At 40.3% G+C, this 24,923-nt stretch overlaps 1 protein-coding gene across 1 annotated transcript in view; it reads left to right on the top strand.

Moving 5' to 3' along the window:
- Positions 1 to 2,303: 2,303 nt before the first annotated feature.
- Positions 2,304 to 24,923, top strand: part of GUCY2C (guanylate cyclase 2C) — a 70,933-nt gene continuing 48,313 nt past the window's right edge. Inside the window, exons 1-8 of the mRNA XM_008707020.2 lie at positions 2,304 to 2,765; positions 8,408 to 8,520; positions 10,074 to 10,138; positions 13,668 to 13,883; positions 14,947 to 15,068; positions 16,490 to 16,586; positions 18,844 to 18,961; positions 20,576 to 20,711. Of these exons, the coding sequence (XP_008705242.1) occupies positions 2,555 to 2,765; positions 8,408 to 8,520; positions 10,074 to 10,138; positions 13,668 to 13,883; positions 14,947 to 15,068; positions 16,490 to 16,586; positions 18,844 to 18,961; positions 20,576 to 20,711 (1,078 nt within the window). The 5' untranslated portion in view covers positions 2,304 to 2,554. The remainder of the gene's footprint in view (positions 2,766 to 8,407; positions 8,521 to 10,073; positions 10,139 to 13,667; positions 13,884 to 14,946; positions 15,069 to 16,489; positions 16,587 to 18,843; positions 18,962 to 20,575; positions 20,712 to 24,923) is intronic.

Genomic DNA, 24,923 nt, shown 5'->3' with positions numbered 1-24,923 from the left:
GTGTGATGGGCATTAAGGAGGACACCTGTTGTGATGAGCACTGGGTGTTATATGTAAGTTAATCACTAAATTCTACTCCTTCAACCAGTATTACATTATAAGTTACCTAACTAGAATTTAAATAAAAACCTGAAACAAACTAAATAAATAAAGTAATTATTGCTATGAGAGGATTTATTATTGCCATTTTGTTCATTGTCTTCTGTTGTTTTGCACCTGTTTTGTACCTCTCTTCCACTCTTTTTTCTTCTTTGCTATTTGGTGATATTTTGGTAGTGATTCGTTTTTCTTTTTTCTTTCTTTTTTTGTATTTATTAACTTTAATTGCATACAGAATTTTATACTTTTACTCTCCTACCCCTACATTTTGTGTTCTTATCATCAGAGTGCTTCTTTTTATATCATGTACTCATTAAAAACAGGCAGTTCTGTCAGCTGAGATCAGCATTGGTAAAGACTGCAAACATCCTTTGCACCAAAACTACAGCAGCAAGTTCTGCTAGCCTTCTCCTGCTCTCCTTCTACCCCACAGGGGAAGTCCTGGCCAATGAGATCCCTTTGGGTGCTGGGACCTGGGGTGCAGGCACCAAGGCACTGGAGAGGGTGGTGCAGTGGCTCTAGTCCCAAGGAGGGTGCACCAGCAGCTCTTCTCGAAGGAGACACAGCAACATCCACCCAGGCAGCTCTGTCAGCTGGAGTTAGTGTCGGCAAAGACTGTAGAGGTGCTTAGTGGCAAAAACTGCAGGTTTTCATACCAATGGTGAGGGCTGCCGGGGTTCTCTTGCTCTCCTTTCCCTGCAGTGGGAGGTTATAGCCAAGAGGATCCCTCTTGGTGTGGAGCAGTGCCAGACTGGAGGATAGAATGACACACATAAAATTCTTAAGTTTTCTTATGGGGCCATCTTGGTTTTTATGTTCCAGTGGGTTGCCGCAGCTTCTTCATTGTATTCCAAAGCTCTCCCAGAGCTATTTTCATCAGTGGGCAGTTGTTAATTTGTTCTCGTGGAGGGATGAAAGCTGGGGCTTCCTAACCCTCCATCTTGTTGATGTCACTTGTTTTAAGTTTAAAACATGAATTTTTCCTGAAGTGGTCATCAAGTCAATGATGTAAATAATGACATTATTTGGTCAATCGTACTACATTTCTGACTAGATTTCCAAACCTTCATTTAGATCCAGGTCTTCTTCCCAAAACTGCAGTCTACTCCCACATCTGCACAGGTTCCTTAAAATCAACATGGCCAAAAACAGAAGTCACAATCTTCTTCCTTAAACTTGCTCCTCTTCCACAATCCTGGAGCTTAGTAAACAGCTTTCCCATCTACCCAATTGAGCTTATCAGGGGCCACTCTTGACTCCTTCCTCTTTCTAATGCCCCAGATCCAAAAAATATCAAGTCTCAAATATTTTTCCTCTTAGATATCTCTTGAACCCATCTCCTCTGCCATTGCCCTCATCCAGGTCTCCTTTACATCTCATTTGGATCACAGAAACGCTTCCCTAATTTACTCCATGTCCCCACTCTCTCTAGGTCATTCGTTCCTTGGAAGCCTTCAATCCTTCCAATCCTATAATGGCTTATAGGAAACCCTATGGCCTACCCTTGTCTACTCCACTGGCAGCCTTTATTGCTACTAGACTATAGCTGTCTCTACTCAAACCAGGTCGTGTTTCTTTCAGTTCCTCGAACATTCATGTCACTTCCCACTTCTGGGCCTTCACACACGCTGTCCCCCTGCCTCCCATTCCCTCTTTCTCTTTCCAGTCAGCTGACTCCTGTTCATCCTTCAGGGTTTAGCTTAAAGGACACTTTCTCAAGGAAACTTCCTTGACTTTCTAGAATAGGTTATGTTCATCTGCCGTGTACTCCACAGCACCCTACACTTTTTATTCACAGTTGAGTTTATTCGTAATTATTTATTTAACATGTGTCTTCACCACCAGAATGCATGTTCCATAAAGACATTAATGTATCCACACCACCTATAGCTGTATACCTAGTGCCTTGCTAATGCCCAGCACCTCGTCAAGTCTCAATAAATAGTTCCTGGCCAGGTGATTGAAACACAGTTCTTCCTAGTTAAGGATTCAGTTTCGGTGTACAGATAGAACCTAAACACCAATAGTCCATGATATTTGTGCTTCCCTTAAGCCCTTTGACCTTTATTTTTCACTTTACAAATCTTTTTATGTATATACTATACTTCTCTCTTCCCCTTTTCCCTCTTCCCAGTGATGTGTCACAAATTGATGTATTTTTATTGGGTGAGGCCCAGGTAATCTCTCTGTTTATAACTCTGGCCTTTCTGTGAGCAAACACACAAAGTGAACTTTGGTTTATCTCCTGTCATAATGTAGCTGCTAATTGCTGGAAGGCAGGCTGTATTCCATGGTCCACGTGACCAGTGGGGCATGACCAGAAAGGAGCGTGGGGAAGAGTGGACCAAAGGACCCAGCTAGAGGCTGCCCAGCTGGAGTTCCTGCCTCCCTAAAGGCACAGAGTAAAACAAGTGAGCACAAGGAGTATGGTTCTGAGGTAAGCAAGGTCACGAAGATGACACTCTTGGGCTTAGCTTTGTGGTCACTGCTCCTCTGTCCAGGGCTGACGTTCTGGGACTCCCAGATCAGTCGGAACTGCAACAATGGCAGCTATGAGATCAGCGTCCTGATGATGAACAACTCAGCCTTCCCAGAGTCCTTGGATAACTTGAAAGAAGCGGTGAATGAGGGAGTGGAAATAGTGAGACAACGTCTGCTTAATGCTGGTAAGAACATGGTCACAGAGTCCACCTCCTCTCTGTTACCACCTCTGGGGTCAAAGGGGTGCTTAGCAAAGACCTTCCATTCTTTGCCTGATCACCCACTCTCCTGTAAGGGCTTGTCGGACAACCCCTTTCTATTTCAAGGCAGTGGGTCCTCAGAGAGAAAGATTTAAGTCCTACCGCACTGGGCTCCATCATAATTCACCCTGCTCTTGGAATGGCCCCAACCCAGGGAATGCCAGATGTTCACAGCAGTGAACTGCCCCAGACAAACCTAGATTGATGGCTCGGTTTCAAGGAGGCATCATGTTCCTTTCCACAGCTGCTCAGAAGCAATATTTGGTCTGGACCTGAGATTTTGCAGGGTTACCAGTCAAGAAGATGAATTAAGAGAGTTAAATTCATACAGATGCTGACTCTTTTTTCTGGGATTTTTCATCCATCTGTTCGCTCTTTACATTTCTGTTGGCTATTATTATAAGACATAATCAAATAAATTTGCAACCAAATTCAGTGTTGCAGTTCTTTATTGTACCTACTAATTAGTAAAATAAATTTTATAGCGTCAGATAAAATATATAAAGAGAAAAAAATCACGCCTGAATAATTTTCAGCCACCTGGATATTTCCAGGGTCTGTTAATATGTCTCTCCGTTTCTTGTTTTTAAGAACATGGTTGGGATCACTGTGGTATAGAAACAATTTTCTATCTTCTGATTTTACTTCACATTATTCTGCAAGTGACTTTCCTATAGCTGCGTAATCTTCGTGTGAATCTTCACATCATGTGAGTGGATGTATAATATTCCTCGGAGTAGAGATCTTCCCAAACCATTTAATTATTCCCTCCGGCATGATTTCCTATTGTTCTTAAATTTTCATGATTATTTTAAAATATTTTAAAATACTACAATAAGCATTTTCTGTTCTTGGAACTAGATTGCCAAAAGTATAATTACTGAGTCAATGACTATATCATACGTTTTAATGGTTATTTATGGTTCTAAAGAGGGTATGGCTTAATTTTCTCTAGAATTCTGTGGTACTTAGCTCTTTTCTAGTGCCCAAGGTGCATGGTTTCATCAGGCTCTTGCTGTCCTTGCCATGTGGCTAGCCCAAGGTATATGCTCTGTGTTTTTTGGTACTACTGCCAATGACTGTATGCAGTGTACGGAAGGTATTTAAGCCTCATGCTATATCTCTGTTAGTAGACTGGATGTGTGTGTGTTCTAAGAAGTTGTTATAAATAAAATTTGTATGACCACTAAAAATATAATAAAATTCTATGGTAATAATAGCAAGAGGTATCATACATCACATATGTGTAATAACTTATTGCTGTGCCATATACATTTCTTTCAATCTTGCCTGAGACCAATTCAGATGTAAATAGATGGATCTGATCCAGAGCTGTAATGGAACTATAAGGTCATTTAATTAAATCCCCTTATCTACCAAGACTGTGGCATCATGGAAAGAACATTTGATTTGAAATCTGAGGACGTGGATTGGAGTCACTGTCCCAGAGCTTTCTCTCTTTGTGACCCTGGGTGAGCAATTTCCCTTAGTCTCTTTGAGCCTTGGTTTCCTTGTTTATTGAGTACCTGTCTTGTCTTAGGTAAGATATATAATCCCTTGAGTCATCACAGCTCCGTAAGATTGGCATTAATGACACAGTTTCACAGGGGAGGTTTAATAACTTTGCTGAAGTCATACAGGCTGCCTGTTGGAAATGAGATTCTGTCTGGTTCCAAAAAGTGTATCGTATTGCCGCTGTAAGATCTTTACCCACCATGAACTACTTTCTTATCAAAATAAGGCAGTGGTTAGAAGCAGAGATTTGGAATCAGATCTTCGTTCATACTCCAGCTTTTTATCCAACTATTTATCACCAGTGACCTGGAGCAAATTAAGTTTTCTGAGCCTCAATCCTCTTACTTTATAAAATCACAATAGAGAGTAGTTACCTCATGTGGGTATGTTATGAATTAAATGAGGAAATTCATATAAAGTACGTAAAACACAGACCGAAACGTAGTAAGAACCCCAAGAGTTACAGTTGTTTTATTATTGTCATTGGTTTTTTTGAGGATGTTAATGTGTTATTGCTGTGGTGCTGCTGCTGCTGTTACTTGAGCAAGTTACCAGGATATAAAATCAACAGTGTAGTATAGTGGTAAGATCTGATCTCTGGACTCATATAACCTGCGTTTGAATTCCTGATCCACCTATCACTAGTGATTACAAACGCTTTATTGGGTTGTTTATTCTACGTTCCAGTCATCTCATTTACGATATAGAATTAGGCATGGCGAGGTGGTTGAGAAGATTAAATGAGTGGAGAATTTTGTGGGGGATGAAAGAATAAACAATAATGCCCAGTTTTTGCATGTGGTGAGGCATTTTGTTAGATGGATGTTCATGCGTAGGAAACTCAAGAAGTGCAGGTTTTGACGGAAAGAGAGGTTCATGTTCTAAACATAGTGAGCATTATTATTTGGGGGAAAGTCTAAGACAATATATTTAAGGGCTAAATCGAAGAAAATTAAGAGTCCAAATGTGGGTGATGTCCAGATGGAAGAAAAGGATATTTTTTCCTAGTACTTAGGAAACCTCTGTTTGGAAGAATAGTTAGGATTTGGTGGAAAACATGAAAAAAGAGATTCCTTCAAAATAAGGACATCCACTGCTCAAGGATGTATAGCCCAGTCCTAAGCACACCTAGTTCATACCCTCCAAATGATCTCATGGGCTGAGGGGATCCCCTTCCTAGACTCCAGCACCTATGTTCAGATTCACTTTGGTCCAACCCCATCCTCAAAGCCCTAGGTAGGAGAGAAAGGGCTCCTGGATTGCTCCATACTCGACAGCATTTCACTCATCTTCCCAGGACTGAGGTATCCTGGTGGGGTGGAGGTGCAGACAGAGTAAGGATGAGAAACAGCACTCGGGAGAACTGTTTATTTTAAAAAATTAAGCTTCGATATGAAGTCATTACGTTGTCTGAAAATCTTTCAGTATTTTCTCGAGAAATCCCTTGGGATTTTAGGGACATAAAAGGGAAGAGATCTTCATCTTCCCCCTATCCAATTACAAAACAGAAGCACAAATGTTGAGAGGCAGCAGCCTACTACAGTATGGTCTGCAGGAGTGGCTCTCAAACTTTTTGGTCTCAAGACCTCTTTACACTTAAAAATAATTGTGAGGTCTGTAGAGTTTTATTTATAAAGTTACATTTACTGATATTGACTGTATTGGAAATTAAGACTGAGAAATGTGTTAAATATTTGCTTATTGATTCATTTGAAATAATTACAAACACTTTATCTGTTCACATAAATAAAATTTCTTATTAAAGAAAACCTATATTTCTCAAGCCAAAAAATAAAAATAGGTAGGAAAAATGGTATCAATTTACACTTTTGTACATCTTTAATGTCAGGCTTCATAGAAAATGGCTGGATCCTCATATCTGCTTCCGCTTTTACTCTGTTGTGATAATATAATTAATATTATGTAACCTCTCAAAACTCTAGTCTATGCTCATGAGAGGAGAGTGGAAAAAACAAAGAATGTCTTAATATACTTAGAATAGCTTTGACCTCCTAGCTCTCCTGAAAGAGTCTTGAGGTACCTCTGGAGTCCATGGCCCACACTTTGCGAACTGCTGTTCTGCAGTATAGCAGATTCTAGAATCAGATGGTCCTACGTTCAAAACCCCAGCTGTGTAACCCTAAGCAAGTTAATCGACCTCTCTAGACCTTCATTTTCTCATTTTTAAATTAGAAAGATAAAATATTAACCTCATAGGATTTAGGGGCAGCTTAAGGGTTGAAATAAAGCATGCAAAAATCCAGATCATCCAGTTCTGTTCTATCTATAAATGGATGAGAAACTGGGGCCCCAGAGAGGAAGTCACTTGCCTGAGGTCACACTCAATAGATGTTGGCTCCCCTTCTTCTGGATCCTGGGCAAGATTTATACTTGGTTTTGCTGTGCCCATTTGCCACGGGATACCTGGACCATTGAATTTTTCAGTGGGTCATCTTCAGTGGCCCTCATGGTGGCAGGAGGGAGCAGAGCCCTCAGAGGGGGCGAGGAGGAAGAGCTATCCTACACATTAACAGCTGCGGGTGTGGCCATCTTCCCAAAGCCCTGTTTTCATTGAGCGACTGTGTACCGGCCACCGCTCCACCCCCTGATTTCTCTGGCTGCTTTCTAAGACCACCTCCTCACTCTTCTCCACTGGTCCCCACACGCACTCTCCTTTTCTTCTGGGCCGCCCACAGCCTCACTCATACTATCCTCCTGGCTTCATATATTCTCTCTTCCTATATTCTCCCTATTGCTACGAGAATTAAATAACAAAAAAGGTATCATAATTATGGCTGGCACATGGCTACATTCAAGTGTTAATTGCTATTAAATCCATCACTGGCCCCACCTCTTCTATTTATTTTCTCTGACTGGTCTTATTGCATTGACCTCTCCTATTTGACTAGACCTACTGCCAACCCTTATTTAGATTGAACAAAGTATCAGAATAAGTGTTCTTGAATGAACCCTCCCTCCCCCAAAAAAGGCAAGAGGTAAAATGTTCCCTAGTCTATCGTCGGAGGCAGCTATGGAAGTGCAAAGACTATTTCATTCTCTGTCTTGAAAAACATTCCTATTTGGACTTTCAGAAGAACAACAACTTCTGTTGCCGTGCTTTACTCTTTTAAAGGTATTGAAATGATTACATTTGACAATTACAGTTTTAACCCCATTTTATCTATGAAGGCACCAAATTAGAGAAATTCAAATGGCTTGTGCAAGAACACACAGAAAGTCACTCATCCTGCAACCGGCACTGTGACTAGCAACTGAGGTTTCCAGACTTCCTGTGTAAGGGCTTGGCCAAATGAAGGCTGCCTGTGCTTAGGAATCTAACGTGGGTCCTGAATATTTTTTATTGGAAGGAAACAAAATGTAAGACACAGCGCTTGGTCAAATGGTTGTGCTGTCTTTTTATTCCCTTTCAAAAGATAGTATCTAGCAGTCGTCAGGGATATTATCCTCAACGCTCTTGCCCTCATGTGAAGATGATCCATTATCCAAAGAGCCTAGACCCTGATGAACACAGTTCACTTTGGCTTTGGGGGCAGACCACCAGAGGTACCAGTGTGCACATTGGCAGCAAAGAGAATCAGCACCTTGGGAACATGAAAGAACAGATGTCATACTGTCTGCATCTTTGCTTTCCTAAAACTCTCCAGACGTGTAGAAGAAACGTGCCAGGACTACAAGCATGAAAAGAGGAGAGCCATGAGCGAAATGGAAATGCTGTAAAACTGGACTGTGGGATGGTTGCCTAAATATATATACTTACTAAAAATCATTGAATCCTACACTTAAAATGGTATTTATGGAGGGTAAATTATACCTCAGTAAAGTTGTTGAGAGAGACAGACAGAAACAAGAGACAGAGGCAGAGAGAGGAAAGAAGGGACAGGGAGTAATCGAAGAACTCAGAGCTCAAATACTCACAGGTGTGAGGATGAATAGGCACGTATTCCCAGGATCAACTGGCAAAAAGTAAATCTCCTGGCTGCAAACTACTGAAAAATAACACATTTTCTCTTTTCCCTCGTTTCTGGAAACAGGCATAAATGTGACTGTGAATGCTACCTTTATCTATTCGGATAGTGTGATTTATAAATCCAATGACTGCCGGAGTAGCACCTGTGAAGGCCTCGACCTACTCAGGGCCATTTCTGTAAGTAAATGCTTTCGTAGGTAGAGCTCACACGTCTTTGCACAGCAATTCGCAGTGTGCAACTTGAGCACCTGTCCGTGAGCCTCTCGTGTGTCACCTCTAGTCACATAGCTGCGTGTTTTGGAGAGAGGGTAATCTGACTTCAGCCCCGTATGTTTCCCAAGTGATGAGGGCCTTCTGGGAATCCAGGAAAGTGGGGAGAACCTTCTATGTCCCATTCGTACACTTTCCATGTTACAGAGGGGAATACTTTTGTTTTAAATTGTCTTCAAAACTTTTTAAAAATTTGAATGTTGGCATGAACCGGTTTTCTTTTGTGTCCCTCAAGAAGTACCTGAGGTATTCCAAAGCCCTACACCAGAGATCTCTGTTTCAAGTTGTCACCCTCTATGGGGCCACGGGTTACTGGCTTCAGGGCTGAATCTGAAACCTGAATTTTAGAGCAGTAACTGTAATGTTAAAGAGTAGAAATGGGAAGAGAGAGCTCCTTGCCTACTTCCTCCTCCCCACTCCCAACCCCAGCCGGGACTTTATGGAGTGAAAGAATGTTCCAAGCTCTGTAGGGGCAGGCAGATGTGCAAGAAGCCTTTTTACCACAGAAACCCAAGAAAAGGCTCTCCTAGAAGCAGAATTGTAGGCGTAGAACCACGGTTCGAAAGCTTTAATCAGTAACATTGCCCTGATGAGCCAATCTTGCGAGGGCCAGGAATGAGCCAATCTTGCGAGGGCCAGGAATGAGCCAATCTTGCGAGGGCCAGGAATGAGCCAGGGGAGTTTGACAGACTTCACTTTATGTTGCCGGGAGTGTGTACTTCGTCCCTCTACAGACAGAGGTGTACCCTGGTTTTCTAAAGCCGGGGGTGGGAGGTTCCTAATCACGTTTCTTTCGAGAAATAGTACGAGACACCATCTGTAATCACCGGGCTGGCCACGACATTGCACTTTGTTCTCCTTAGCCCCGTTTGGTAGCTCTCCTTAAAACTGCAGCTTGCCCTCTTCCCCCAAAGCACCTCCAAGTCTAGTCTGCCCACAATCTGGCCCGCAGATACTGCTCGTGTTACAGTCTGTCAGTCCTTCTTCCCCGACTCTGCATCCGCCTCTTGACAAAGAATCCGAGTTCGCCTTCAGCAGAATGTCCTTCCCTCCACCCACAACAGCATCACTTTCTCAGACTTCTTCACCCCGTGGTGCCCCCTGCCCAGCCCAAGGCACCATGTGATGCTCTTTTCTTGAGAGGCCCACTTTCAAACTTTCCGGGACCCTGGCCACTTCTTTCCTGTCCATTTATTCATTGTTTTCATTTTATTTTTTAAAAAATTTTTAAAGCTTCTATTTGTTTACATGAGAGAGAGAGAGTGAGTGAGAGAGAGAGAGAAAAGGAGCAGGGGAAGGGGAAGAAGCAGATTCCCCACTGAGCAGGGAGCCTAAGGCAGGGTGCCATCCCAGAACTCCAGGATCATGACCTGAGCCAAAGGCAGACCCTTCGGTGCCCCCATTGTTCTCATTTTAGAGATTCATTTTTCTTTTCTTTCTTCCTTTTCCCCCCCCTGCAGAACAACAAACGAATGGGCTGTGTCCTCATGGGGCCCTCGTGTACATACTCCACCTTCCAGATGTAGTAAGTAATTTGGTCTGTTGTTGCTTTCGTGCTATGGGAAGTTGAAGTCAGGCCATGACATCACTATGTAAGTGATTTATCACATAGCAGTCCAGTCGAGGCAGCACAGTCAGAGGTGTTGGGGCCCTCGTATTTTGCTACTTCTCCATAAGTGTCATTTTCTTACCCAGGTAGCTCGACCTTTGCTTACCGTGGGGTGAATGACCATAGCTGTTCAGGTCCAGTTACTAACATCTGAGCCTGAGAGGCAGCATGGGTTAGGTAAAAAGTTAGAGTCCTGGCAGAGGACAGAGAAGACAATGAACTCAGATAATTTGAGGAGTTTAATAAAGGAAATCTTCACTAAAGTATGAGCAGAGTGTATGGAAACACACAGGAAAGGTACAGCACCCCGGGCATTAGTAGGGCTCCATTCTATTCTTTAGGTCTCAACAATAAGCAAAGTAGCAAGGTACTTATGTCACAGCACTGAGGATTATGTAATTAATATAGGAAAGTGCCTTTCACGGTGCCCTTATCAGCTTAGAAAAAAAAGTTTCCATAATAGTTCACAATAAAAATATTTCTCTGCCTTTGGGAAAATGACCATCATCTCTTCTATTCATTTCACTCGGTGTAATTCTCTATCACCAGAAAACATTTTGTTCTGTCAGATCACACCTTCCCCAAATCAAAATCACTCTTCCACGCCTTTCTTTCATCTGTTCAGTCTTCCCCTGAATCAAGGATCACCTTTGTCTACACAGAGAAAACTACTCTGCCCTTGCAATAGATTTTGGAAGGTAACATTAAAATTTTGACATTTCTGTTGGAAAGTCTGCTTCTGACACTGCCTCCCAGCTGTACAAACACACTCAGGTGTTCACACCTACTACGTGCCACCAACACTCCACAGAAGCACTTTCTCAGCTCATCTTCTAAACCAAAATACAGGCAAATTCGGACTCTTCCTCTTTCTTGCACTCATTCCCTGTTGTCCTCTTATCTGACCACTTACGGATTTGCTGTAGAATGTGCTCGGAAGGAAAGGAGGAGGGGAAAATTGATTCACTATTGCTGAGGACCTTCCATGTGCAAAGAAGCATTTTGGTTTTGCTGGAGTAGAGAGCATTAACTAAAACACAGCCTCTGCCCAGTGAAATAGAGAAGGTGACAAGAGCCAATCAGTCCAAGGGGACCAGTACAAGGCCGAGTATAACACGCTGCACCAAAGAAACACGAGCTGCTGTTGGGGGAGACAGAAGGAAAGAGCCCCCGCTGGTTGGGAGGGTGAAGCTCAAGGGGGGAAGGAGGACGTCATGCCGGTGATGGCGTATGAGCGGCGTATTGAAGAACAGGTGAAATGTTAATGGCTAGAGATGAGGGCTTCAGCATCCCAGCCAGGCAGAGGGAGAAGTGTGTATAAAAGCAAAGAAGCAGAGAGGTGTAGAAATTTTGTGAAGGTCTGTATTAACTGGAGTGCAGGAGATGAGTAGGGGAATAATAGGGAGAAAACCGGAAACATGAAGTAGGGCTGTATCTGGGAGGTCATGAGTTCCAGGTGAGGGAAATGTATTTCATTAGATTTGTATAGGAAACGATTAAGATTGTGCAGGGAAGTGCTGTAAGAAGCAGCTCAACTTTGGGAAGAATGAGTGTCAACAGTATCCAGGATAGACTGGAGCCCATAGGAGACACAGACAGGGAAAGTCATCGGGGATTAGGAGGGCTGAACTAGCATGCAAGCAGGTAACATGGAAAGGAAGGATGGCTTTAAAGATATTTAAGGGTAGAATCAATAGCATTTGATAACTGGATGTTGGCATGAGGGATGGAAAGTAGAGCCCCCCCCCAAAAAAAAAACACTAAAAAGAGAAATAAGGGTAAGGAGCATTTTTGAGAAATAAAAATAAAAGATACTTTTGACCATGAGCATGGGAAGTCTGAGATGCAAGCAGGACACCTAGTGAAACCCTTCAGTGCGGGGCTCAAGATGGAAGGGGGAGGTATTGCTTTGCTTCCATTATCAAGTGCACGTTGAGGGCCTACCTATGACCCCAAAGGACTGGAGATAGGGAGGTGAACAAGCAGGCCATGATCCCTGCCTTCATGGAGCTTGTGGTCCAGTGGAGGAGACAGATATCAAACACATACCCACTTCATGTATCAGTAAAAAGTACTCGTGGATAAAGAGATATTGAATCCAGAACCTGATGGATGAGTAAGAGTCAGCCAGGCAAAGAGGCAAAAATGCCAGCATTTCTGGCATATGTCAAGGCCCCAGTGGAGAATAAAGTTGATACGTTTAAGGAACCACAGGAACCATTATATCCTCCAGTCCTGTCCATGTGCAGCAAATGTTGAGAAATCGTTCTTTTTGATGGCTGAGTAATATTCCATTGTATATATGGACCACATCTTCTTAACCCAGTCATCTGTTGAAGGGCATCTTGGCTCCTTCCACAATTTCGCTATTGTGGACAATGTTGCTATGAACATTGGGGTGCATATGGCCCTTCTCTTCACTACATCTGTGTCTTTGGGGTAAATACCCAGTAGTGCAATTGCTGGGTCATAGGGTAGCTCAATTTTTAACTTTTTAAGGGACCTCCACACTGTTTTCCAAAGTGGCTGTACCAACTTGCATTCGGGACTGGAGGAGATAATGCTAAGCAAAATAAGTCAAGCAGAGAAAGACAATTATCATATGGTTTCACTCATTTATGGAACATAAGAAGTAGGAAGATCAGTAAGAGAAGAAAGGTAAGAAGAAAGGGGGGGTAAACAGAAGGGGGAATGAACCACGAGAGACTATGGACTTTGGGAAACAAACTGAGGGCTTCAGAGGGGAGGAGGGTGGAGGACTGGGATAGGCTGGTGATGGGTAATAAGGAGGGCACGTATTGCATGGTGCACTGGGTGTTATACGCAAGTAATGAATCATGGAACTTTACATCAAAAACCAGTGATGTACTGTATGGTGACTAACATAATATAATAAAAAAAATTATTATATAAAATAAATAAATAAATAAAAAAATAGAAATAAAAAAAAGGAACCACAGGAAGATCCTGCTAAATGGGGAAGGAAAATAGTAAAATCGTAAGGTGATGTGTATCTCAAAATAGTCCATACAAGGGCCAGAAGTAAGGCAACGCGAGGAGGGACAAGTATGGAGGACACCTTTTGGGCTTTACAACATCTGTGGTAGCTGCGGTGGCCATCCTCGGTTTCCTTAGCCTTCTCCCCAAAGGCACATGTCCCAGCCTAGGTGTTAGGACGACTCATTTTAGAATAAATCGAAGTAACCAAACCACCACATGAAAATACCCAGAGTATCTCTCTTAAAACATAACATATGCTCGATAGATATAGTTTTAAAATTTACCCATGTGGGAGGGACACCTATTTAAGAAAACCTGCTTGAACGACCCTATTTCATTCTTACCATTTATTACTAACCACAGGCTGAAACAGGTTAAAGAAGAATCGTATTTGTGCTACGTAAATTAATCCTGACATCGATTTCTTTCTCACCTCTTGGCATAGCCTTGACGCAGCTTTGAACTATCCCATGATTTCAGCTGGGAGTTTTGGCTTGTCATGTGACTACAAAGAGACTTTAACCAGGTTGATGTCTCCAGCTAGGAAGCTGATGTACTTCTTGGTTAACTTTTGGAAGGTCAATGATTTGCCATTCAAAGGTTTTTCCTGGAACAGTGCATATGTTTTCAAGAATGGCAGCGAGACTGAGGACTGTTTCTGGTAAGCAGGACCGTTACTATGCTCCTGGCCCTTGCCATTTATTATCAGACACACCTTCCAACTGTAAAAGCACTGGGAATGGGCACCAGCCCACTTTCTTACGTACATGAAAGCAAAGGAGCCAAAGGAAACATAGCATAAATGTAATCAGCATGTATAATATTTGCAACACTCTGGTTTTCAAAATACTTTCACCGTACTTTTATTGATTCCCTGCAGTAAATCCTCTAAAGAAAAGAGAACAGTGCTCTGATCTCCATTTTGCAGATAAGGAAAATGAAAACCAGTGGTTACTGCATTCACATTACTGTGCAAGATAGATACAATACCACAGGTTATGCATTCTCCCAATACCGACCACTAGTTAGAAATAGTTTTTCTCACAGTTTTTCAGAGGAATAAGTGGGACAGGAGGAGAACGGGACATTGGGCACCATGGCTAAAATAAAATTACAAGGTTCACACAACTCCAGCAGAGGTGGCAAAAAGAAGCTTCTGGTTGGGTTACCATCTGCACCACCAGGATGCTGCTTGGTTCTGCAGTCTCTCTCCACCCAAGTATGCAAAAGACTAAGGGTACCACTGGGAACACACATCTAGGAAATGGCAAGAATCAACCCGAAGGCCTTGTCCTAGAAACTTTGGGGTGAACTTAGAACCCACAAAAGTCCATTTCACTGGGAGGATAAATGATTGCTATCAACTCTGAATTTTTGTACTACAGACTCAAAGGTTTCAACTTATCTGTGATAATGGGGTTTATAGAGCAGAGCAGCCTTCCTCCTGCAAATAGCAGGAAGCCATTATGAGGGACCTGCCAAATGTCTGCCATTTGTATAGATATATGAAGATTCCCTAAAATTCTCCTATACTTTTACTAAACTAGATCTCCTCAATCCAGACCATTGCTATCATAGTGTGTATCATCTGTTGTGCTGAAATAGTGGAAATGAACTTTAGATGAATAAGTTCCAGGAGAGATCTGTAAACAATGAGCAAACAACATGGAAGGCCATGAAGAAACTAAGCTGGTTTCGTAGAGTTTCTCTTTTATCTGCTCTAGGTACCTCAATGCTCTGGAGGCTGGAGTGTCCTATTTTTCTCAGGAACTTAGCTTCAAGGAAATGTTGAGGGGAAATGACCAGTTTCAATATATCTTAACCAGCCAGAACAGGAAAAGCAATGGTAAGGAGACATGGAGATAATTTTTTTGCCAACTTCTTCCTCACAACTACCACATTTTTATGAGTTGTTTTGACAGATCTACCACCACAGAGCGGTCATCATTACCTCCATATATTTTGTTCATTTGGGGAGATCTAGAGTTGCATGCAACTCCATCATATTGTTCCTCCTATTGATTAAAACCTTATCTTATGAGAGAAAGGAGAAAGGTAATTAAACATAATGTGAAAGTAATGATGAAAGCCTAGCCTTGATAAACCAAAATTATATCATGCCCCACCATCGATAAACTGCTTTTTAAGTTGATCTCAGTGCAATCTGTTATTGGATTTGTGACTAATCCTCACACATTCTGAACCCTGGTCCCATGATGACGAACAGGATATGTTTATTGACATCTGGCCTCAAATAAAATTACAAGGTTAGCACATCATCTCACTTTCCTCAGTCCCTGTATCTCACAGGCCCAGTGATCTCCCAGTTACAGGTCAAGTATGGGAAGAAATCATCCTTACTAGGTTATGAGGTAATTTGTTTCACTTTCCAAGAATTCTCTTTACAAATAAGAACATATCAGGAGCAAAGGAATCAACTGTGGACCTTTCCTATAAGGGAAGGTGCTTGCTTGGCAGGAATTCCTAGTATGACTCAAATCGTCATCTGCTGTCATTATTAAGCATTTGCCATATTAAGAACCTTCCATGTAGAAAACATTGCGAAGACGTGGGGGAGAAGGAAGTATAAATGTCCCTTAAAAGAAGTAGTCATGTCCCTAAGGTGTTTACGATTCAATCAGACAACATAGTGTGTAAAAAGATCCAGTGAAGTGTCCCCCAACTCCTCTTTCTCATGGTCATGCATTTGGGAAATCTGGGGGCAAAGAGAGTCAAGCTCACAGAATCAGATTGGACTCTGGCACTGTAATCCCTAAGATGGAGCTCTGCGTTAAGAAGCTACAAACAAGGCCCAAGGAAGCTTGCTTAGGAACACTACAGAAATTCTCGCGTTTACTTGACTGTATCTTTTTCAACCACTTTTTCACAATTGGTGAGGTGCACTTCCCTTGTCAATGAAAATAGCTTTTGTAACTACTCCGACCTGGTAAAATGAAATAAACACTGAACCGGATTCATAAGCTTGAAAATTAGAGCTCAGCCATCGACTTGTTTTTAACTCTTTGACATCTTGGCTTCCAGTCTCCTTAAATCAATAAAATTAAGGGAATGGACCAGAGGATTCTCTTTAAGATCCCATACAGCTCTACTCTGACTCTACGCCCGTAAACAAAACAAAAAAGCGGAAGACAGAGTAATTGAAGAATTAAAACATAAATGTAGCATGGACATACTGGGTTCAAATCCCACCTGTCTGTCTGTAGACCATTGTGTATTTCTCTCCTTGTCTTGTTCTCTCTCCTCCAGTGATTGTTATATGTGGTACACCAAGTGTCATCGGCAACCTCAAGGGGGACCGGGCAGTGGCTGAAGACATTGTGATTATCCTAGTGGATCTATTCAAGTAGGTACAGTATTTGAAAGAACTCTCCTCTTTTCAGAAAGGAAAGACTTCCAGGATTTCCAGAAGACGCATTCTCTTTTCTCTTGCTTCACACCGACTCGCATGGAGTTCAGTATGATAATATTTTAATCAATGTTTTATTCTTTCATCACACCCTCATTTTTATTTAATTAATTGTAGCCTTAGCAGACATGCATACCTTTGACATCACTGTAATGTCTAAAACAGAAGTGTTATGACCCATTAAACCCACATGTCCCTTTATCTACAGGGACCCTGGTCTCCAGCCTGATTTTAGGTATTTTTCTAGGCAGTGATAAATCAACGAATAACCCAACAGCATTATTTTTGAGAATGTGGACCATATCTGTGCCTTCTATTGCTAATGGTCTTTGATCCTAGATGACTTTTCCTTTGCCACCTTTAGTAAGAAGAAAGTTCTAGTTAAATGACTTTGCTTTTTTGCCCTCTGTGGTACAGTCACAGTGGTGATTTTATCCTCTGTAATTCTCTGGAACTAAGGAGAGAAAATTCTGGAGAATACAAACTCCTTCCTTCCTTCCTTCCTTCCTTCCTTCCTTCCTTCCTTCCTTCCTTCCTTCCTCCCTCCCTTCCTCCCTCCCTTCCTCTTTCTTTCTTTCTTTCTTTCTTATATTTCGATTTTTATTTTTTTAATTAGAGTATAATTAACAGTGTTATATTTTACCACTCATCTTCTAATATGTTTGGAGACCCCACAAACCATGCCTAGATAGTATCTGAGTCAGAGTAAGCTTATAGAAGGTGTCGCTGGTGCACCTGTGCCCCTTGCCCCATTAACTCGATCATATGACCTCACTTATCTGACTACATTATTAATCATTACCTGTCTGTACTCAGACTGGATACTGTTACTGCACTGGTATCTCCCATATTTGCCTAGTCATTTCACCCACACTGTATGTACTTATCACAGTGTTAAGAGGAATGAAGCATAGGAACTGCGGGCCTATTTGACTACTAGTTGTTCATGAAGATAATCTAATCACTCAACTTGGCCTTTTAGCTGCAAAATACAGGAGAGGAGACAAAGTTATCAATATTTCATTTCTACAACCACATTAACAGCTGCTTTCAATAGTTGCTTTGCCCTCTGGAAGGAGTCCTCAATGTAGCCAGGTTGGTGTAATCTTACTTTTAGCAAATCCTCAACCAACTGCCAAAGTGTTGGCATTCCTTTGTCACTGTTCTCAAAGGACACCTGGCTATGTTTGGGGAAGATCGTTAGATTCCTTTGAAAGTTGACATTAACTGGGTTTCAAATTCTGTTTCTGATACTTCGGTTCATTTGACGGTTGTTGTTGTTGTTTTTACTGCTGATTAATTTCTTTTATTTCTTGGGTTTCCCGAATCACACCTTCTCAGTTCAACAGTTTTTCAAAAAGCTATTCATCTGGGGTTCATTTGACTCTTGGGTATTACTTAGAATCTTGAGATTAAAACTTCTCTTTTTTAAAATGAGAATAAAGATGCCCACTTCATTGGAGTGCTTTTAGGATTAGATGTGATCATATGAACAAAATATTCAACCCAGTCTTCAGGGCATAGATGTGTTCACCCACTGTTTGACCAGTAAATGACGGTTATCCTAGTTATAGCAGTTCAAACATGTTAGATTCATTGCACATTAAAACATAAATGATTTGGAAGGTTAGAAACCCTATGACTTGCAGCTCAATCTTAGACGGTATTGAGGGTCCACAATGGGCCAACTATTGCCTAGGGTTGAGGATACACAATCAATACATTGACATTAGGTCAAGGAGCTTACAGTGTTAGAAAAAAATGTTTATTAGTCTTTTCATCCTTATGTTTCCCCATAAATTTAAATCATAAAATTTCTCTGTATCCTAGCCCAATGTATCTAAACTATTACAAGCAAATAAAGAAAAGAAAGTTTCCACGTATAAACCGAAGGTCAGTAAGCCTTGAAAGCGAGCACTAGCTCGCATGTCCAGAGCCCAAAAATACCTCCCTCAAAGAAGTCTCTGTGTTCTGATCTTCCTTTCCACTTGTGTATGTGAACCACAGCCCTCTTACTCAACTCAGCATATTATATGACAATAAACCTGACAGTAGAAAGTTTTCCAGGTTACTGGAAAAAAAGATGTTTTCAACTATTTCAAGGCTGATGCTATAGTGTGTGGGAATTGTAGAAAATCCGTATGGTTTTTGGAAGTATCTAATTTTCACAAGCAACTTGTGCTTTTTATTACAGTAACCACTACTTCATGGAAAATGTCACAGCCCCTGACTATATGAAAAATGTCCTTGTCCTGACATTGCCTCCTGAGAATTCCACCTCCATTAGCTCTTTCTCCAAGGGTTTATCACAGGTAAGTTTCATGAGTATGTACTATTCTTTTCTTTGTCAAAGGTAAGATATTATTCTTCTATGTAGGACCCAAATCGTAAAGTAGCAATTCCCCCCCCACACACAATAAATGTTAATTGAGACCAACTATGGGCAAGATCACTGATATTAAAGCTCTTACTATAGGTCACCTTGCCAGGCTCTAGACCAACACAACAATGCACACTCTATTACATTGGAACGGAAGTGACAATATGGGGAGACAGGAAGAAGCCCCGCTAATTTAGGGAGGGTAGAAACTAAACAAAAAAAAAAAAAAAGAGGACCTAAAAATACCCTAAAGCAACTTTCTGCTGTCACAGATATCAAAATTCTACCTTTAGAGATACATATTCCTAGGTTAAGACATTGTCCCCTATTATAATTAAGTTGACCATTTTTTAAATTTGTCCAGGAGAGTCTTAGCTTCTCATCTGGTTTAGCGTTTATCCCAGAAAAAAAGAACCTCTAACTGGACATTAAATCCTGGCCACTTGATTATAATGCAAGGGCCCCTTGACCCTAATACCACCTTGGGCTTTGTCAATCACTGCACCTTAGTGTGACTAAATGTATCAGATGTATTCTGCCCTCAGAGTCAGTTGAGAGCAGGTTTGGACTGGGAAGGGGAGGGAAGGAGCAGTCCGAACACCCTGAACAACCTTGGGATGGCAAGCCACAGGCCAGGCCCAAAGAGCTATAAGGGAAGTTGGGTACCTTGGGGAGTATCACAGTTTTTTCCTGGACTAGCAGTTCTAAACCTTCTGTTTTACAACCCTGCTAAAATTAGGAGCTGTAACCACTTTTGGGGTTGGGTCTTTACTGGATTCTTTTGGTTTCGTGAAATGACAATTTCAGCAAAAGACACTGAAACCAATGAGGGGCATTTTCTTTTTTCTTTTTATATTTCTAGCAAATATACTTCTGGTTGTAATATTGAGATATCACTTGCCCAGCTGCTAGGCTCTGACAAAAGTGTGATTCTTCACAGGTGGGCTGTCTAAAATGCCCAAGCTGACGAAATTTACTTGATCTCGGGGGGCATAAGACTTTAAATCCATAGCCCAACTCTGTGAAGACCACCATGCAACTGTCCAGAACCATCTTCAAAGCAAGTTCAATGGTTATCATCCAGTCAACGCTCTTCCTGCCCCATTCAGGGTGCTGAGGAGCAGAGAGTTGTTTTTACTGTTGTTCTCTTTTACTCTTGTGAAAACATTACACTACAAGCAAACATTTTTTTCTATGTAAAATCTCACAAGAATTATGACAATGCTGCATGCTGTTCTTCCTGGTTGAAATCATAGATTTCGCCATCATGGGAAGAAAGTGTAATTGCTTTTAGTTACTTCCCTAAAGACAGTGTTCCAGGTTTATTGATTGCCAAGGAAAGGCAGAATTTTGACACAGGGCTAATAAAAGAGCCCTGGCTCAAGGACATATTTTCCAAAAGACTTCTTTAATACCATCCCTACAATTCCCCTGATATCCCTTTACCTTTCCAGTTACTCTGCTGACCCCAAGAATGTTTTGCTCCAGGCTCAAGACCTGAATCTCTTTTGGGGAACTCATTTTAAGATTTTTCTTTCTCATCCAGGCAAAAAATAACTTTGCTCTTGCCTACTTGAATGGAATCTTGCTCTTTGGACACATGCTGAAGATATTTCTTGAAAATGGAGAAGATATTACTACCCTCAAATTTGCTCAGGCCTTCCGGAACCTCACTTTTGAAGGTACTGGTTTTCTAAGAGCAAACAACAACAGCAACAAAACTTAACTAACAATTTCTACAGAAAGCTGAAGAAATTCAGGCTTTGTGTTGGGGAGCAAGGAGGGGGGTTGGCAGTAGATAGATCAACAGCTAAGTATCTTTGAACTTATCTGGAGGCAAACGCCATTGCATACATTTGAGGGTTGCTATTATCGATATCTGGACCCCAGTTTATGCTTCAGGGTTTCAGAATCTTTCGATACCTAAGAAAGAGCATATGGGCTTGGACTTTGTCCTTAGGAACAAGCTCATCACAAGGCGTTTTGGGCAGTGATGTCCTGACTGTGCTTGGAGACTAGCAAGAAGAAAAATCTCTGCAATTTGATTTGGGTCCTTCCATATCTGCTTTCTATCCTTTAGGGATCTGGGACCCTGTGTTACCACACAAAGTACCAAAACCTCTTATGACAGTATTATCCCAAAGTTCCCAACACATGTTCCTGAGTGTGAAGTTTGGTATCTTACTGTAATTTTGATTTGCCTTTTCCTAACCAAGAGCAATATCAAGCACCTTTTCATGTGCTTATAGGACCATTTGTATATATGTTCTTTAGAAAATCTCTCTTCAAGCCTTTGCCCCTTTTTGAATTGTTGATTTTTTTGTCTGGATATTAATAGCTAATCAGATATATGATTTGCAAATATTTTCTCCTATTTTGTGAGTTGCCTTTTTACTCTGTTGATAATGTCTTCATACACAAAGTTTTTAAATCTTCATGAAGTCTGATTTGCCTATTTTTTCATTGACTGCCTGGGCCTTTAGTATCATATCCAAGAAATCACTGCCAAATCCAACGTCTTAAAGCTTTTGCTTTGTGTTTTCTTCCAAGAGTTTTATAGTTGTAGGTTTACATTTAGGTCATGGATGCATTTTGAGATATATGGATATCCAATTTTTCCAGCACCATTTGTTAAAGACTCTCTTTTCCCCCAGTGAATAGTCTTGTCACAATTAGCAAAAATCATCTGACCATATATGTAAGGGTTGATTTCTGGACATCCTATTCTATTTCATTTGTATATATATCTGACTTCATGCCAGTACCATACTGTTTTGATTACTGTAGCTTTGTAGCAAGTTTTGAAATTAAGAAGTTAGTCCTTCAGCTTTGTTCTTCTTTTTCAAGATTGTCTTGGCTTTTGAGATTCCATATGAATTTTAAGATGGCTTTTCCTATTTCTGCAAAAAAAAAAATCATTATTTTGACAGGGATTGTATTAAATCTGTAGACTTCTTTGGGTAATAAAGATTTCCTAATGATATTAATTCTTCCAATACATAAACATGGGAGTTTTCCATTTATTTATATCTTCTCCAATTTCCTGCAGAAATGCTTTGTAGTTTTTTTGTACAAGTCTTTCATCTTGGTTAAGTCAATTCTTAAACCTTTTATTCTTTTTGATGCTATTGTAAATGGAATTGTATTCTTTTTTATTGAAATATAGTTGACACACAATGTCACCTATATAACATACGTTAGCTATATAACATATATAACACACAACGTCAGCTATATAACATAGTGATTCCACAGGCTATGCATGCTCGACACAAGTGTACCTACCATCTGTCACCATAAAACCCCATTACAGTACCATTGACTATGTTCCCTATACCATTGACTATACATTTACTCTATTTCCTCTACCTTTTATCCCCATGACTTATTCATTCCATAAATGGAGACCTGTAACTGCCACTGGAATTGTACTCTTGACATCGTTTTCCAAAGGTTCATTGTTAGTCTGTAGAAATGCAACTGATATTTGAATGTTGACTTTGTATCCTGCCACTTTGCTGAACTCTTTTTTGGTGGACTCTGGAGAATTTTCTACATGTAAGATCATATCAGCTGTGAATTTTAATTCTTCCTTTCCACTTTGGATACCTTTTATTTTTTTTCCTGCCCAAGTGCTCTGGCTAGGTATTCCAGTACTATGTTTAATCAAAGTGTCAAGAATGGGGATCCTTGCCTTGTTCCTGGCCTTAGAGAAAAAGCTTTTAGTCTTTCACCATTAAGTATGATGTTTGCTATGGGTTATCCATAGATGGATTTTATTATGTTGAGGTAGTTTCCTTCTCTTCCTAGTTTGTGATAAAACACGAAATCATATTGAATTTTGTAAAAGGCTTTCTCTTCATCAAATTGGTAAGATCATGCATTTTTTCCTTCATTCTTTTAATGTGGTATATTATATTTAACAACTTTTATATGTTAAACTATTCTTGCATTCCAGGAATAAATCTCCCTTGGTCATGGTGAATACTTCTTTTAACATGCTGCTAAATTCTGTTTGCCAGTATTTTGTTGAGGACTTTCATAGAATTAGGGAATGTTTCCTCCTCTTCAGATTTTTTTTTTTTAAAGCGTGAGAAGAATTAGTGTTAATTACTCTTTAAATGTTTGTAGAGGGGCGCCTGGGTGAGGTAGTTGGTTGAGCATCCAACTCTTGGTTTCAGCTCAGGTTGTGATCTCAGGGTGGTGAGCTCAAGCCCCTTGACAGGCTCCACACTCAGCATGGAGTCTGATAAAGTTTCTCTCTCCCTCTCCCTCTGCCCCTCCTCCCCCATGTTCTCTCTCTCCTTTACTCTAAAATAAATAAATACATCTTTTTAAAAAACAAATGTTTGTAGAATTGACCAATAAAGCCATTAGATCCAGATTTTCTATTTCTTTATGGTTTAGTCACAGTAAATCTTATGTTTCTAGAAATTTGTCCATTTCATCTAGGTTATCCAATTTGTTTGTATGGAATTGCTCGTAATAATTTTATTTCTGTAGAATTGATTGTAAGGTCCCCACTTTTCATTTTTCATTTTAGTAATTTGATACTTTTTTATCTTAGTCCACTTAGCTAAAAGTTTGTCAATTTTGTTGATCTTTTTGAAGAATCGATTTTTAGTTTCATTAACTTTTTCTGTTGTTTTTCTATTCCGTACTTCATTTACCTCCGCTCTACTCTTTGTAATTTCCTTCCTTCTGCTAGCTTTGGGTTGAGTTTGTTTTTCTTCTAGTTCCTTAAGTTGTAAAGTCAGATTTTTTTTTCTTTGCACTTGTTCTTGTTTTTTAATGTAAATACATCTATAAAATCCCCCCTTAGCACTGCTTTTGCTGTGTCCCATAAGTTTTGGTATCTTGTGTTTTCAATTTTATTTGTCTTTAGGTTTTTTAAATTTTTCCCTATGATTCTTCTTTGATCTACTGGTTGCTTGAGAGCATGTATGCTGTTTTATTTCAACAAACTGGTGAATTTTCCAATTTTCCTTCTGTGATTGAATTTTGACATTATGGTCAGAGAAGATATTTTGTATATTATCTGTTTTTTAAAAACTATTTAGACTTACTCTGTGGCCTAACATATGGTCTATTGTGGAAAATGTCTTATGTGCACTTGAGAATAATGTGTATCCTGTTGTTGGATAGAATATTCTGTATTTGGCTGTTAGATCTAGTTGATATATTGTTCAAGTCCTCTATTTCCTTACTTATCTTCTGTCTTTTTATTCTATCCATTATTGAAAGTGGCATATGGAAAAGTTCAAATATTATTGTAGAACTGTCCATTTCTCTGTTCAATTCTATCAATTTTTGCTTCAGATATTTTGGTAGTCTGTTATTAGGTGCATAAATGTTTATAATTCTTATATCTTCTTGGTGTATTCACACTTTTATTAATATATAGTTCCCTTTCTCTCTTGTAAATTTTTTTATTTAAAGTCTATTTTGGGGGTGCCTAGGTGACTCAGTTGGTTAAGTGTCCAACTCTTGATTTCTTCTAAGGTCCCGATCTCATGAGTTGTGAGATTGAGCGCCACAGCAGGCTCCATGCTCAGCAGAGGGTCTGCTTGAAGATTCTTTCCCTCTGTCCCTCCCCCTACTTGCACATGAGCTCTCTCTTTCTAAAATAAATAAGTAAATCTTTAAAAAAAATAAAGTCTATTTTGTCTGATATTAGCATAGGCAATATACTGCTCTCTTTCAGTCACTCTCTTTGTTACTATTTGCATAGAATATCCTTTTCCATCCTTTCTCTTTCAACGTATTTGTGTTTGAATCTAAAGTGAATCTCATATAGATATCATATAGAATCATTTTTTAAAATACAATCTCCTAATCTCTATCCTTGATTGGAGAATTTAATCTATTTTATATTTAAAGTAATTACTGATAGG

Source organism: Ursus maritimus, unplaced genomic scaffold (genome assembly GCF_017311325.1).
Source record: "Ursus maritimus isolate PB19 unplaced genomic scaffold, ASM1731132v1 scaffold_26, whole genome shotgun sequence".
NCBI lineage: Eukaryota > Metazoa > Chordata > Mammalia > Carnivora > Ursidae > Ursus > Ursus maritimus.
The sequence above is the reverse complement of the archived record's forward strand: the minus strand, read 5'-3'. Positions and strand labels throughout refer to the sequence as shown.